Source organism: Athalia rosae, chromosome 5 (assembly GCF_917208135.1).
Source record: "Athalia rosae chromosome 5, iyAthRosa1.1, whole genome shotgun sequence".
Lineage (NCBI taxonomy): Eukaryota > Metazoa > Arthropoda > Insecta > Hymenoptera > Athaliidae > Athalia > Athalia rosae.
This window is the reverse complement of record NC_064030.1, coordinates 14,971,634-14,988,818: the sequence shown is the minus strand read 5'-3', so window position 1 is coordinate 14,988,818 and position 17,185 is coordinate 14,971,634. Positions and strand designations below refer to the sequence as shown.

Sequence of the window (17,185 nt, the reverse complement as noted above, 5' to 3'; positions counted from 1 at the left end):
ATAAACATAGTTCCTTGTTTTTTTCAACCAATTTTCTTTTTTTTTTTTTTCACAAAATTTTTGCTACGGTAAGATCATCGTTATTTTATTTTATTTTTTTTTTATTTTCATTCAACATTCAGTCACACTGCATCATATAGTACACGGTATAATGTACGCTTCACTCTTCGATGTAACAGAAAAGCTGAAGAATCATCGATTTATTTAAATTGTTTTTTTTTTTTATTTTTTTTTCATTTTATTCTTCTATTTGGGTTGAAGACTTCAATTTTGATTTCGTATTTTTCGTTTATTATATTATGTACCTAATCTATAGCGCACTATCTGTATAAAATAATAATTATTATTATATTACATAAAACGACGATATTTATAGCTTGTACAATATTAGGTATACATACATACAAGTATAAATAGGTATATTTGTATACATATGTGAGACATTGCGTTTATATGGGAAAAAAATAAACAAATTATAAATTATAAATGAAGAGAGGAAAAAATTCGAAAACACAAACATTTATTTTTATCCAAATACTATAAGAAGAGTTAATGAAACTGTTAACAGAGAAAAGACGCAAAAAAAAAAAAGTCAAACAAATAGTAACAACAGTAGTAACAGTAATAATTCCTACCGAAATAACGATGTAAACTGCTATTATTATTTCATTATTAATATGATCGCGTCATTAAATTGAATCGAAAACAAAATCCGAATGAACAAAATGGTGCAAAATAAACAAAAAACAACTAGTTGAAAATATTACCCATATTTGATTACATACACATATACCTATATATTTTCGCATTGTAAAATAAACATATAACTGTATTATGGGGACGGGGATATACTATACATATATGGGGTCGCTGAAAAATGGATATTTTTATTTAATATAGCTAGTCAAAAGTTTCAATAATACAGGGAATATATGCAATCCGAACGCGTGCAGCATCAATTACATAAATGCAATAATGAATTAAAACCGTAAATAAAGTTATACATATATATACATATATACCTGAATGTATCTAGATCTAATGATTATAATAATAGCAATGATAACCTATATGTATAATGTATATATATTTATGTAAAGTATGATAACTTACATTTATATTAAAATTATAAATGATATACGGATCGTTATTTATTACATCACTGATACCCCTCCGCATTAACCGTATTTGTTGAATCTGATTTTTATTAATACATAAATATTACCGTTATTGGTATATGAAATGAATTTATTAAAGTGCAGAAAGGATCTTTTCACAATGAATCCATTTGTTGATGATTGGCTGAATTGATCGATTACAAAATGGCGATTATCGTTATTAAAATATATGTATAATAGTTTTCAGGTTGAGATGCCTCAAATATCTAGATGAAAAAATTATCTAGTGGAAGAGGGACTTTAAATTGTTACGATATGATCCAGATTTTGTTTTCTTCAACTCCATCCAAAAAGAGGCACCATTTTGTATAATGTGTAATCTAGTTTGAAAAATTTATCGGCTTCGTATCTGGAATGTTCGAAAATTGGTATTCGTTGTTTTGTTTCTTGTCAAATGCTTCGGATCGATTGTAGAAGAAAAAAACTTCCTCCCTAAAATTGAAAAGAAACGATACACAATCGAATAACGTTTATTACGCGGGCAGGCTTGAGAAAAAAAAAGTAAAGAAAACAGCGAAGGAGCAAAAAGAAATTTTAGACGATTCGTTGCATCGACTCGTAAACTATGCTACTGCGTTCTCGGAAATGATTCAATCAATTAACTCATGACACGGTAGGGTACGTCTATAGGTATTCGTACATTCGTTTGATTGGTTCGTATAATTTGATAGGTATAAGTTTTTGGAATCCAGGTATGGGGCGGATGAATAAGCCAGACGGTTACACGCATTCGTGATTATTCTACATGCTGCTGCAGGGTGATTTCATAATCCTAAGAACTTACCCCGTTTAACTAGGTCGCAGTCGATCGTGACTCATAGATCAAACCCTCTACGCCGTGTTAATGCGTCGACGACGCTCGCCGATATTTTCCAACATTCCCCGACGCGTGCGACGCCGGAAAATTTCACGACGAGGGTGAGATTTTGAAGTTATTTTTCGGCAAATTTTCCTGAAAAAAAGCAATCCGCACGCGGGATCGGTGCACCTGCGTAAACGCCTGCGTCGACGAAACTTTGTTATCGACATTGACGGATGTGGTCACGTTTTTGGAAAATGTGCAGAAAATGCAGTTCGCGAGACGATAAGATTTAACAACAATAGGTGGGAAATGAAATTCAATCCCTTCTGCTCGTTACAGGCACGGTGATTTTGACGCGATCCATTCACTGCACCTCGAATATTCGTCGATTCGATTGAAATTCGTGCGGCGTAACCGCTTCGCGATTGTTCTGCGGACGTTCAATGCGATATTTTCGCATTATACTTGCGAGTAAAAATAGAAATCGCCCCGGAGAATAAGGAAATAATTTCCGTCCGAAGAGACAAAAAAAAAACTCAAACCTCGCAACAATATGTATATCTGGGAAGATGCTGCGTGATTGACGTCATTGTTACGACGGGCATTGTCTGCGGTATACGTACGGTAAAATCTGCGATCCGATCGCTCGTCGTTTCTCCGAAAAAGAAAGAGTAACGACGATGATATAATATGAGATATTAGATCTGATCTAATGTCACGTATACACATATACCTATGCCCAATCGTATGGGAAGTTTTGAATTGTTCTGACATTAAACCCGCCAACTTGACGAATCATCGTCGTCACAGTTGGGCGGAATTACGAGTACCGACTGCTGAAAATTACCCAATTAATCATGTCAATTTTTTTTTTTTGTTTTTCTTCTTTTTTTTTTTTTTTGTTATTCCAGATAATTACCGACGGTCGATACGGTGGATCCCGTGGTGGGGTTCCCCGAGAATTGCAATAAACAATTGCAGTTTCAAGACGGAGGGAAATTTCGCGCGTCACAAATCAACGATCTCGAGGTGATTCGAATACGAAGATATCTATGCAGGATGACGAAGTGAGGTTAACCGGACTATACCCTCCTGGGAGAAAATTGTGATTTTCTTTGAGAGAAAAAAAAGGTTACGGAAAGGATGATATGGTTTATTAGCGTCTGCTTTGTGTAGTCGAAGAAAAGACCCTCTAAAATTGAATAATATTAGATGAAAAGAAACTATATAGCTGCAGGTTAAAATGTTTTCGCTCATCAACTACAACGTAAAACTATAACTAGCTGATGTTAATAACGCTAATTAGTTTAAAAAGTAATGAAAATATTTTCTCAGTTAATACGAACAACGGAACACTATCGAATCACCTGTACGAACTCCGTATTTTCAGAAGGTGTGAAAAAGTCTGTCAAACATCGACGGACTTCTGAAGACGGATTTTTTACTTTTGTTCGATTTCTTTGCTTTTTCTTTTTGTTTTCTTTCGAATAAAGATGGTCGGTCGAATGATTTGTCGCGGTACGCGAGATCGGAAGCATCGCGTTAATTGTCGAGAAAATCTCATGCAAGCTAATTAACTTATTCGGTAACTTAACTGTGGTTGGTAATTATAAATAACCCATCCTCGTATCTTTAGAACTAAGATTTCTAAATATAAATCGGTTTTTTGTCTTCCTTTTTTGAACAGTGGTATATAGTTATTCGATTTTTTGTCTTATTTTATTTTTTTTTTTTTTGTGCAACACCAGCCGGAGTGAGTCATTCAACTGTGAGACCTGAAGTGTGCCGCTGAAGTTTTTTTTTGTGGGGCAGATGAAGAGTCGTTAATGGTTAAAAGTCAGCTGTCAATGGTACGGAGTTAATTGAATTTGAATCGGACGGTATTTTTTTTTTCTCTTTTTTTTCTTCTTTTTTTTGTACGACCAGATTGAGAAAAATGAGAAATTTATAGCGCGGAATCTAGTCGAAGGCGCGGGCGGATTGATAAACTGTTACTTGTAACCATCCAGTCAATGATTTGCGATCCGGCGCGCGTGCTTCTGCGGTTAAAATAAAAGAAACGGCAGAACGCGGGGGTTGCCGCTATTGAAAATAGATGACTAATCCAAAGCGCCGGTTTACTTAACCGAATTTTTGTTCTAAAATCATCGCGCATAGCCCGCGTGCCGCTTTGATCGCTGTATCTATAGTATCGGAGGGAATTCGCATTAGAATCATAACAAGGCAAAAATAGACCGCCGACATTCCCGAATCGCGTATGTGTTGCCAAAAATACACCATTCACAACTATTTATAGTCGCATAGTCCTTTCCTATAACTATACCAATGCGATGGGGCATTCCGTGCCAAATCGAACCTATCCAAACCTACGCCATTTTTTATTTCCTCTCATTTCATTTCTTACTCAATTCGAATCAAAGTGCGATGCGATTGGAGATTAGCGAATTCAAGTTATTTTCGGAAATCCCGACGTTTTTGCGGATTCTTTTTCAATTTTTTAAAACCTGAACGAAAAATTTTTCGACGCTGAGTAAAAAGTATTAGGCCCACTTTCAGGGGCCTGAGGCTCGGCATTTTTGGGTTCAATTCCCGATTCGATTGAGGCTCAGGTTCAAGTTCACGTTCAGTTCGATGTTCCAGTTCGGGAGCAAGTCTGGATTTTGATTCGACTGGTTCAAGTTCAGGTTCACGTACGATTTCAGATTCTGGATGAGGTTAGGATTCGAATTGCAATTTCAATTACGTATCGCCAACTTCAGATCGATGTTACAAAATGGCCGCTCGATGGACGGATAACCTAAAAGCTGAAATTTGAAATTTCAGCAATTAATTGGTGTCCCTCAAATTAAGGAACGAGTTCAATCGAAAGAAGAAAGAATTAGAAAAAGCGCATATATCATCCATCAAATGCACGCTCTAAATTATAACCTTAGTCTGGAGTTTCTTGCCACCATTTTTGACGTCCATAAAAAAGACGAGGGCAAGGGGTCTCTTGATTGCTTGAGGTCGTGAGCTCTAAGAAAACCAAATCTGGAGCTTAAAGCTTCTGAAAAATAAAGGATCATTTTCTCACGGGAATTAAACCATACTATAGTGATCCCGTAACTAAATACCGCTCCCGCTTCTTAATCCAGAATAATCATTTCACTTTTTTTTTCCCTCCACGAACCTCCGCAGCACAGCTTTTTTCACGCAGCATATAAGGCTTTGGAAAAACTGTTGGGGTGAAGAAAAAATACGAGTAAAACAGAAAAAAAGAGAAAAGAGCTTACCAAAACTTACGAAATGAATCACCCTGACTGCGTGGGAAACTGAGGTAATATAGTAGGTTATGCAATAAACTGGTGCAATAAAAAAAAAAGAAATAAATGAAAAAAAAAAAATAAAAAATAACGAGATGAAAGAAATGAGCAACAGGAAAAGTACGACGAGACGAATACCTCGGTAAAAGAAAAAGGGAGAAAGAAGATCACGGAAACTTGAAAGAATTCCCGTTCGAAATTTCTAGGGTCAGACGCGTGGTCCGCGCGTAATATACGGGGGTGTGTTGCGGGCGGGCAGTAAAAAGTGAAAATTGTGAAACGATCGCCGACAATAGAATGGATTTAAAATATATTTCTTGGGATCGTAACTCGAAACTGAATTCTTCCCGCACCTATACACGTGAACGGCCGATATACCTGTAGGTGTAATGTACATTATATATTGTATATTTTAGGGACGAACGTCACTGTCCAGAAATGAACGGACGAGTCACTATAAATATTGACGGACGATTCCGTCCTCCCCCTGTTTTACCCAAACTCCGCAGCGGAAGAAAAAAAAAAAACAAAAAAAAAAGAAAAGGGAGTGAAAAAATTTAAATATAAAAATCGAACGTGAGTCGGACGTTTCGAGTAACGATTGACTCGGACGAAGAAAGAAGATGGAAAACGATGCTAGAAAACCGAAGTTCAATGATGAAGAAAGACATTGGAGATAATAAAATTCCCGCGATATCCTCCGATCGGAATTTCAAATTCATATTATTTGCGTTACACCTACATGGGACCTAGATTACCGCGACGAAGTTCCTGGAAGCCGGGTCGTCCATTAGGAAATATATTATACGTATAATCGTTTCATTATGGGGGTGAGTTTTTCAGTGGAAAAATGAGTTTGACTTATGTACATTGTTATTTCGATAACCGCGTAACGGGGTGAAAAATGAAAAAAGAAAAAGGAATTCGTTTCTTTTTCGTTTCTCTTCTTATTCTTTTTTTTTTTTTTTTCTTCTCAATGCTTGATATAATTCAAAGCCGTCGCGTTCTCCGCTACACAAAGTACGTACGTACGTTGTAATTTGTGAAAATCGATACCAGCTGTTCGACTTACGTTCGAAATAATCGTAGCGATAATAATAATAATAATAATAATAATAATAATAGGGAACAAATTAAGTCCTTGTTTTTCTATCGTTCACAAATTGAGTAACATTTTTTCGTATATATACATAAATTAGGATGAGATAAAAAAAAACCAAAGATCCAGTCACATCGCGTACACGTTATATTAATTTCGGATTAATATTATTACATAAGTTTTATACTAGAGGAATTAGGATGAAAAGAAAAAACGACTCGCACTTTTGTACCCTGATGGAATTTCTTAGAAGTATCAAACAAATTATGCAATTTTGAGGGTTACATTCTTTGATATCGTAAAAATTTTATCAAATACACTGTTTATACTCGTGGGATTACATTGCAATTCGATATATCGCGTTTCGAATCAACGAAAAACAATAGATTGAAGAAAAAAATCATCGAAATTTTAGACGACAACGTATAAAACGATATGTATAATTTGATACAGAGATAGCAGTGATTTGCGATAAAATAGTAGACAGTACAGGCGTAATAGATTAGAAATTGGTAACAGATAGGTACATAAATATTGTCGTAGGTATACATGACATAAAAATTTTTGTTTCGTTATTTCGCATTTTGATTTTTTTTTTTTTCTTGAATCCGCACTTCCAGTTAGAAATTTCACGGACTCTGTTACCTCCCGGCGTAAATATGAGTATAATATAATTACAAATGACGTATGTATATACATATGTGTAATGTAATTATCGTTAGACGATGACGATGCAGGGGGAATACCCCGTGTAATAAAATTCAACTAATGAAACAATTCCTGAATTTCCATAGCAGTTTACATATATTGATATGTATACCCACTTACTGTATTTTTACCTTCCGAACGGTAACCCCGTGCGGAAATTTATACCGCATATGATCTGAAAATAAAAAAAAAAAAAAAAAAAAAGAAAGAATTCGGACGATGAGCGGAAAGTTTGACGAACTTAAACAAACGCCAATATTGACGGAAAGAGAAATTAGTACAATTTCGATATTCCGACAAATTTTTCGCCCCGTTTCACTCTCCTTTTCTTTTTACTTTCTATGGAATCGTAGAGCGGAGGTCCGACCATCCCCGTACAGTATAATAAAACGATCGATATCACCAGAGTTGTTCAAACTGTCGTAACCTCATTCTCGTGACAAGAAAAAAAAAAAAAACATTCCCAGAAAGAGAAAAAACGAAAATTATTCCACGGAAAATTTTGTCGGCACGCGCATTTTGCCTTTTTCTTTTTCTTTTACACCTGGCGACCGTCGCGGCAGGTATAGCGGTATACCTGTGCGAATTCCAACGAATTGCTTCGGTGCACCTGGACCCCTAAATTTTTTTTCTTGTATAATCCTTCATTCCCCCATTTGCTACCCCGATTTCATTTTTACCCTCCATATCGTTATCGTGGTCAGCAAAACTAACACGATTTTTGTACAAAGTGTTTCTAGGAATGCGTTTGATATTTTAATAATAATAACAACGATATGAATAATAATAATAATAAGGGCAGCAATAATCAGCAGACGACACGTGCGATCGTTGAGAAGCACATTTAAAAAGAAACGTATAGGTGCGCATGAATTGAGTAATACAAATAGTTCGGATGGTCAAGTCGTAGCTGCACGCACGCGAGTACAATGTACAGTAACTCGCTTAGTTTGTTCAGATAGGTTAGGCTGCAGGTACGAAAATGCCAAGGTTTATTAGCTCCCATTCTTGGAAACACGTGAACTGGACGACGACGACGACGACGACGACCAGCGAACCACCCTTACACCTATACTATATTTGTACCGCATACTCAGGGGTCAGGTTATTATACGTGTTGCGTCACTTTCATTCATACGCTGATCCTGCGATTTCCAGGTAGAATTTTTTTCCACACCTGAAAATTCACGCAAATTAGATTCTGTATACTTCAACTAACTCCTCGGCCGTAAATGGTAACTTCATCTGTGAGCGATGAACGTTTTTTTTTTTTGAAAAAGCGACCTAATTTTTCCAATGATAATAATAACAACAATAACTAATTTCACCACTAAATTTTTTTATCAATTTTAATTTTGAAAATAAGATTGATGAGAAAAATAAATCTCCAAGCATTCGATCACATTTTGAAAAATAAAAGATGTGATTTACTTAAGCTAGTTTCTAATTTTGAAAATTCTGTCGGTAAATCATATTTTAGATATTTTTTGAAAACTCAAAATCCCAAATTCCTACCGCGCCCGAATTAATTATCCTCACGAAAAACCAAAAAATGCTATTTTCGATTGACAATCTACGCCCATCTTATGTAATTTAATTCAAATGAAATCGATTCGATACATAACGATCGATTCGAATTTCAGTTTGAATTTTCTCGCGCGAGAACTTCCCGTTCAAATTACTGGAAATAAGAACGACAATTTACCGTTTTGAAACAGCTCTTTGAATATATTTTTTTTTTTTTTTTTTTTTTCACCGTGGGATCTGGGCCACAATTGAATTTATCACTGTCGTTGCAATCCTCCGACAGAATTGTCCTCCACGCGTTGATGAGAATCATGAAAATTAAGATTCACCGATGATTAAACGTAATTGCTAAAGCTAATCACAAAATAATAGCGGCGCTGACACCTATCTTTCGAAAGATGAAACGCTAACCTCCGCTATTTTACGATCGTCTTTTGTTTCTCTTCGTTTTTCAAATTCCTCCCGACATCCGCATCCTTGCGCAGAACGGGCGAAACTGAGAATGGAAGAAAATCAAAAATCAGCAGAACGAGTGTAGGGCTAAAAAATGGCTTCGGGATCAACGGGAGATGAACTCTTCGGTTATCATTTTTTTTCCCGACAAAAATTCCGTACCATCCGCACACGCGGAGCAAAATAATTTAGGTGACACGCGTCAGGTTCCTCGATAATTGTTCCAAATATCAATGTCCGTTGTCACTTATAAAATAACCTATAAAAAGCGATGAAAATGAAGTGATTCATTTTATTGCTACCGCAGCAGCAGATGCTGCCCGGCGCACTTCAGCTCTTAACTGACATTGATTTGTCCCAATTTTAATCGATCACGATGACCCGCTAGCTTCACGTTGCACACGCGCCGAATGTGCACCTATTTTTATTTTCAATCATTCTTTTTATCCCATCCAAAGCTCAACGATCTCTGTAGTGCGTACAACCGCTACATACGTATCTCGCTGTCTTTCGTACGGAGAAACTTCTAACAACGATCTTTTTTCTCTCATTTTAATTTCCAAGAATTATAGGAAGAAAGTACAGTTCACGGTGGAAATGGAAAGATGAAGTTCTCTTTTCTATTCCTCCGTGAAACCAATGAACAGAAAGAACTTTAAAAAAGGAAGGAATAAAAATAGAACAATTCGTCAGAATTAGAAAAGTTGGGAAAGTTCGTCCTTCAAAGAGGACGCGATTAAGTCGCGGTGTTACAGAAGCCGGAACTGGAAATTTTTATAACGGACGACCTTTGGGATTCCCCGGGTTTTACGTGCAGTCAATCAAACGTGTAGTTAGTCGGGCAGGTGTGTGTGTGCGCGAATAATTATAAATCTATATTTCAATTTCGCGTTGGTTCCGCTTTCGCGGAAAGTTTTTTCCTTCATTTTTTTTTTTTGAACGATCAGGAGCAATTATTATATCGTTGGATTTTTTCTTCGGAACGTATTCGTCTGTACAGGATCTATTTACCTACGGGGATGAATAAATAATAAAAATAGCTGCAGCTGTGTTCTCTGAAAAAAAACAAAAAAAACATCCTCGAGCACAGCGCGAGCTTTTCTCTGAATCCAAAGGATTTTTGCAGCAGCGAGCAAAAAAACGTCCTAATATTAAAATTCTCAGATACTTATCCTAACGCAGTGCTCGGTATAAGTGAAATTAAGGACTTCATAGAAAAAAGGCGTTTTTTTTTTTTTTTTCTCCAAATCTCCGCGATCACATCTGCGGTCCTCCGGGTCGTTGGCACCGTCCGCGCAGCGGGTGAAAATTTTTTTTGACCCTTTTTTTTTTTTCAAATACATTTTATCCAGGGAATCAGTTCAGACATTTCTGCGCCTACATGATTCCGTTGAATAGTTGAATAAGTTCTGAGAATTACGGTACAGTTTTTACGACGTTATAGTTGGGATCCTAGGGGGGGTCTTTTCGCGGCATGTAATGCCGTGCAAATGCGCCGTGTCGTCGTCGTCGTAGTCGTCGTAGTTTGATAAATGCGTGAGTCATTATTTTATACTGTGAGCACGGGTCGCGATTAGATTATACTTATATACACAACCATAAGGATATTCGAGGTTGGGAACACCGCGGCAATAGTCGTTAAAAGTCAAACGATGGTTACTCATCTAATTGAGGACGTAGCGTTACAACGGCGTACCTAACCTACGCACATGTGTCAGCCGGCGGCCATGATGCCTCCACATTTGAGCTCGCTTATTCATTTTCCTCGATTTTAGGAGATTCGCGGAGCTTCTCGACGTCGAGCGATTCGTCCCGCAGGATCCGGACGATAATCTGTAAACGAAAATGCTGACAGAAACAAACCGGATATCTGGAATTTTGCAATTTTTACTTTTCAGATACCGCATACGCAACGTGTGACGTCATTTTACGGATGGATTCCCACCGGCTGATATGTAGTTACGTAGCCATACGTATAGTTATATGTCATACCCACGTACGCGATGAACTTTAATTAATAATTTATCGATTGTTAAGCTCGCTTTCACGTTTTCATTGATATAATTTATCTCAAAAAACGTCACGATGATAAAATAATTGCGTTTGAGCTTGTTTGTTTTTTTTTCTTTCTTTTTTTCGGGCTTCTCGTTTTCTCACGAATCAGACGTGCCAAACTTATTCTAAAATTGAAAACACCCGCGTTCTTCGTTCGGGCAAGATATTGAAACAGTTGGGAAAGAGATTGATTGAATGAAAATTAAAAAAATTAAAAAACAGTTTTTTAATCCTCGCAGTGTCAAAAAATGATTTGTTCGTGCGGAGCACGTTTTTCGGCAGGTGCACAATTACGCCGTCCTCAAGGAGTCAGTCGTACAGTGAATCATACATTACATCTGTCTAATTTCACGGTTGGGATTTTCCCGGCGCAGATGGGTTACATGTCGACTTACCTACAATCGATAATATCAATAAAAAAGATAAGACAATAATTTCTCGATGACAAATCGTACATCTACATCGCGCTCGCCGGATCTTATCTCCGGCTGGAGAATATCAACGGATTTCAGATCAAAAAAAGGACAGGAAAGAAAGAATGGGAGAAGGAGGGGAGAAAGGAAAGAAAAAAAGGACCCGCACCACGTACAAAAACCGGATTCGTTTGACGGTGAACAAGGCGCCGGAGGATTTAGTGCGGTGTACAAGTTTGTTGCAAGGTAGCGATTAAGATCCCTTTTCATTTAGTTCCTCACCCTTCTTTTTCTCTTCGTTCCGATTCTCTTTTTATTCCTCCTTCTTTTTTGTTTTATTTTTTTTTTTTTTGGTCGAATAAATTGCGGTGACGATGTGCAAACCCGCGGGTATAATCTGCGGTATTATTATATTTATACAAACACACGTGTGAATGTGACAGCGAGCTACACGACTTTTACACGATAGAAATTTCGTACCGGTGTTGGTTACGCACACACGTACGTGAGCAGGAATTTCGTCCCTCCCATTCCAGTTTGAAGATATTGTTGATTTCGAACGAGAGGAGAAGTCGAATAAGAAACTATCCGTGAAGCCGTCACCTACATGCGACCAGGTTCAAGAAAATTTCTATCGAATCCTTCGACTGGAAACAACAAAAAGTGAAAAAGTGAAAAATTTAGAAATTTCTTTTTCGTTTCCGTGGTAAGCGGATCTCACACGGAAAAACTTAATTTCCAAATTTTTTATCGATCAGATACCCAATTAATTGATTTTCTTTTATTAAAAATCTGAATGTACACGCATTATATTTCTAATGAATAAAAAAAACCAAGTGGAATTGATCTAGGATTCGATTGTCGATAATTTTGGTATCCCGCAAGCTTCTTCTTTTCGTTCGTTTTTCTTTCGTTCGAGAAAAAATTGAATTCGTATAATTTCGAATTACGTTCGCCAAAATATATTCGTGAAAAATTATTTCCCAGAAATTGAGTTACGAGGGGTAAGGAGGCAATTAATTAATGAATCATGCTGCACGTGAGTGGAGAATATTAATTTCATGCGGTTCACGCGGTGCAATGTAGGTGCGATAAATACAAGTCGTCGAGTCATAGAGTTATTACGGAATATTTTGCGGTTAAATCTAATTATTTCTCACCCACCCGAACGGATTCTCAAAGTCATTCACATCAGGCTCGGTCAAGTTTATCGAAAATTCTAAATACGATAATACGATGACGAGAAAAAAGAGAAAAGAGAAAAACGAGTGCTGGGCGAAAGAGAGAGAGAGGGAGGGGGGGGGGGGGGAAAGAGGAGCTTCCGCGTGACGCAAATTTTGACAAGATATTTCGCTCAGACGTGAAAAGAAAACCAAAAAACCAACATCGGTATCGATGCGATAAGAATGAGAGAAAGAGAGAAAGAAAGAAAAATAAAAGATGGAAAGTAAAAGTTACGTCAGTATGTTAGAATGAATTGTGGGTTTCAACCGTTGTATGCGGATGTCATCATCGTCGTCGGTCGCATTATCGCGCGCCGCAGATGATCGTTGATAAAAAAAAATTTACACGCGAGAGAAAAAAACAAAAAAAAACAAAAAGGAAACAAAAAACGAAAAAAAAAACCATATATTTCACCTACATATCTGAATTTATATAATATATGTAAACACCGAATGTGTACCTAACTCGGTACCTATACCTATACAGCGACAGACTTCAGTCACTCGGTTGCTCATGATGCGGCAATATTTTGCGACAGAACTTTGTAATTTACAGTTACATTGCGCGAATATATGGGTATATACGTGTATATTTGTATATATATGTACCGTGTCTCAGTGACGTCACACGCAATAATAAAGATCTATTTTGAGACGGCTCAGCTGTCGTCGACGCACAGTTTCAACTCATCGTCATACGGCGAGCGATGATTAGATGATAATTTACCAATCTTGTTTCCGTCTCTCTCTGAAAATCCTTTTTTGCTTTTTTATCTTTCCCCCTCTCTCCCTCCCTCGGGCAGAGTTTCTCACCTAGGTATGAATCCGGAGGATCCTCTCCTCGCGACTCTACGTGTGAATGTTGTAACACCTAACCCGACCTTCGCGGTCCGATCTGATTTTTATTTTCCATCTATCTCTCTCTTTTTTTTCCTCAACCTTTTTTTCCTCCTTATATATCGCTGTATTCGAATAATTGAAATATCAAACAGATTGATTAAGCTCCGCATTGTGCACCTGCAGTGGAGTGAGAAAAAAAAAAAAAGAAGAAAATAAATCAAAAAATAGTTATTAAGAAACGAGTGGGCGAAAATATTGTATTAAATAGATTCACCCACACGTATAGTGTAATGCGTGATGTATATGAATAATTTATAAGACAAATGGAATTGATTTATTGATACACAGAGATAAAGATTACACATTAATGTAATGGCTAGAAATCGTCATGCGTGTAATTTATTATTTCATTATTGATTGTCATCTTTTCTCAAATCTTTTCTTAATTATTATTCTAACGAGTTATAGATAGCACGTACATTGGATTCGGCAGACGATCTACACCCAGCGTAGCATATGAAATCTATAATATATTATATACATATGTGAAAAAAAAACTTAACAAATACATCGAACAATAAAAACGAATAAAATTAATGCTAAATGATTAATTACACGTGAGGGTAAAATATTATCGTGACTAATGAGTGCATAGTAAATGATGGATGGTGAAATAATTATTGTCAACCTAAAGTAAGTCATATAATTGAATATAATACATATGTATTTGAAATCACGAACCCGCGACGATAAAAATTTAGCCGATGAGAAGATCGATTTTTTTTTTCTTCAAATCAGATTTGAGTTACATCAAAAAAATCAACCATAGAAAACCGATTTGTATCGAGAGTAATAACATCATACCACATACATATTTTTTTGATACGGGTAATACAAACGCAGGGGATTCAAATCGCTCCAAAACAATTGAATACCTGGCTTGATTATTTGCTTCGATTCTCTGATGAATGTTTTATCCGACGGTAATGTAGGTAACTATTACGGTACAGTGTGGGTTTTTTACTTTATGATAACGAGGACGTTTGAAAATGGTGAAAAAGAAAAAAATCGAACAACTAAATAACTATATTAGCAATTCTAAGCGAGGTTATTTACGATGTATATACCTGTGTTTATTCCTAACGCGATAATCGTCGCGGCTTCGGAAATTTATCGATCAATATTCGATCGCCCATTCAACAAATCGAACTCTACGTTATTATATGGATACATGAATAAGTCGAAGATAATATAATATAACCTATACGCACCTAATAAATAAATATTCATAAACATATATACTTATATTCACATATAATATCTATCTAATAAATTTTGGCAACAGAAAACGGAAAATTTTTTCAACTGCAGACGTGCGACGTATTTTTATCTCTTTTTTCGTATTATGAATATTAAAAATGAAGGACCGAATAATTCCAGTTTTTTTTATTCCTTCTCTTTTTTTTTATCATATTTATCAATGCACGTAACGATATAGAAATTCGAACAGAGAGAATCGGACGGTTTTCATTTGACGGAAGAAAAAAAATGAAGAAACAAAACCGCCATCTTGTTAACGGAATTATTGCAAAATGGCCGTTAACAATTAAAATAGTGCTATAGACATGAGAGTATCACCGTAACATTTGATCTCGATCAGTAATAATTGTAATGATGATTGTAACGATGAAATTGAACGAAAAATTTTATGCGCAAGAATATCCTCCGGATGTTTTGCTTCCCGAAGGTCTCGAACGTCCGGAAATCAACGGGCAACAGAAGTCGGAATCGTCCGAACTGAAGTCCGTGTAACAGTCGGAACAGTCGCAGGACGAAGACGACGACATTTTTTCTGAACCAAAAGAAACAGGCAAAAATTGAATCTAGTGCAGCGGAGTGTGAAAAATATTCGAGTCGAATTTAGACACTTACTCTTGCGCTGATTTTTCTTGGGCTTTGATTTCTTGGACTTTCCTTTGCCGATTTTCGACACGAAGTTGGATCTGCTCTTCGATTTTCCCTTCCCCGCCTTCCGAGTAGCCGGAATCCCGCAGTTTCCCGATTCGTCGCAAGAACTGCAGCTGCAACTCTCAGATTCTGAATCGTAGGAATCGCTATCTGACTCCGAACAATCGTAGCATGGTTTTGATTTCTTCACTTTCTTTGATACAGTTTTCTTAGATTTCGGGGGCGCCATTTTGATTTCTGTAAATCTCACACCGGACCACGTTCTTCCGAAAATAATTTTTCAATAATGTTTCACGCCAAGATTCTTTCAGCACAAAGAGAAGAAGAAAACGAAAAACAAGACGTTGACTGCGCTAAGAAAACATGCAGTTTGCAATTTTCGACGAAACTGGAAAGCGATGCGAAATATTTGAGGTTAGGTTACACTAGCCGGTCAACAGACAGTGATACACTGACCTCGGTACGTAGAAATTCACCTGTTTATACCTAGAAATTGTGGTGAAGTCTGTTGTGTTATGATCGGAGAGTCAAGTTTTGTTGTTGACCATCAGGAATTTTCGAAGATCATAATCCCATAATCCGCTGCCCGTATCGATCACGCGGACAAATTTTAACGTCTCATTTTAATACGTACATTAAATCAAAGATCGAGATCTAAAGATCGAATAATTTATCAATTAAATAAACCGAAGGACCGTGTCTATGGTGTTGCAATTATACACGTAATGCCTAGAAGATAAAAAAGAAAAAGAAAAAAAACGGCACGTGCAGCTCATTTCCTATGCTCAAAAATTTTTAATGCAAGAATCGAGTTCTTAGATTTTTTTTTTTTTCTGCTCTCATATCGGTATCGTACCTACATATTTTCCTTATCCTTTTTCTCTCTCTCATTTCAAATTAGTTTCTTCGCTCGTACGATCATAGATTTTTGCTCCAGGCTATAATTATGGGGAAACATAAAAGAGTCGAGATAAATTGGAAGACTAATTAGCCCGAGTTACTTCCGTCGTCAGCGTGCTCGACACCTGTCGTTATGTGTAATATGCAAATGGAAGAAAAAAAAAAAAAATAATCAAGCGAATAAAAAATAGAAAAATTTTACACGAATAATTCCACGCCCAATTTCATCGTACAGATATTGAAAAAAAAAAGTCTGCATGGTGCGATCTTGTATAAACAAATCTTGAGAAAATGGGGTATTCATGAAGTGAGAAAAATAAATGAATAGACGAAAAAGTCTTTGCACCGAAATTTTGAAAAGGAACTGCCGAATCTGATCTGTAAAATTTTCAATCAAATATTATTTCAACTAGATGATTATTATTTTTAACAAATTTTACCAAAAAATGATCAGTCAGACATCTAATTTTCACAATCGATGAACGTCGATTGTGAGTGGAAGAAAAGAATTGATTTCCACCCACCTCGAAAGTTTAGAAATTAAACCTGAAGAAAAACGTATGTCTCTGATTTTATCGTCTCTTGTTAGAAGAAAAAGAGAATGGAAAAGAGAAGAAAAAACGAATTCGATGAGAAATTTCGGACAAGTGGAGAGGGAAATTGTGAATGACCGGAAAACGCGGAGCAGATTTAGGTTAGGTTATGGGTTATAAAAAA

General features: G+C 36.5%; 1 protein-coding gene across 1 annotated transcript; it reads right to left on the bottom strand.

The window, feature by feature from the left end:
• Positions 1-14,727: 14,727 nt before the first annotated feature.
• LOC105683990 lies at positions 14,728-16,203 on the bottom strand. Its single transcript, XM_012410344.2, has 2 exons — positions 15,533-16,203; positions 14,728-15,452 (listed from the first exon to the last, which is right to left on the bottom strand). Exons 1-2 carry the CDS (start codon positions 15,795-15,797, stop codon positions 15,307-15,309), a joined length of 411 nt encoding a protein of 136 aa, XP_012265767.1. The 5' UTR covers positions 15,798-16,203; the 3' UTR covers positions 14,728-15,306.
• Between the last annotated feature and the right edge of the window lie 982 nt (positions 16,204-17,185).

Bases quoted from the DNA above. Each gene is read 5' to 3' on its own strand.
- LOC105683990 (XM_012410344.2), bottom strand. From the start codon at position 15,797: ATGGCGCCCCCGAAATCTAAGAAAACTGTATCAAAGAAAGTGAAGAAA. The intron at 15,453-15,532 runs GTAAGTGTCTAA...CTTTTGGTTCAG, and splicing joins CAAGAAAAATCAGCGCAAGA to AAAAAATGTCGTCGTCTTCG.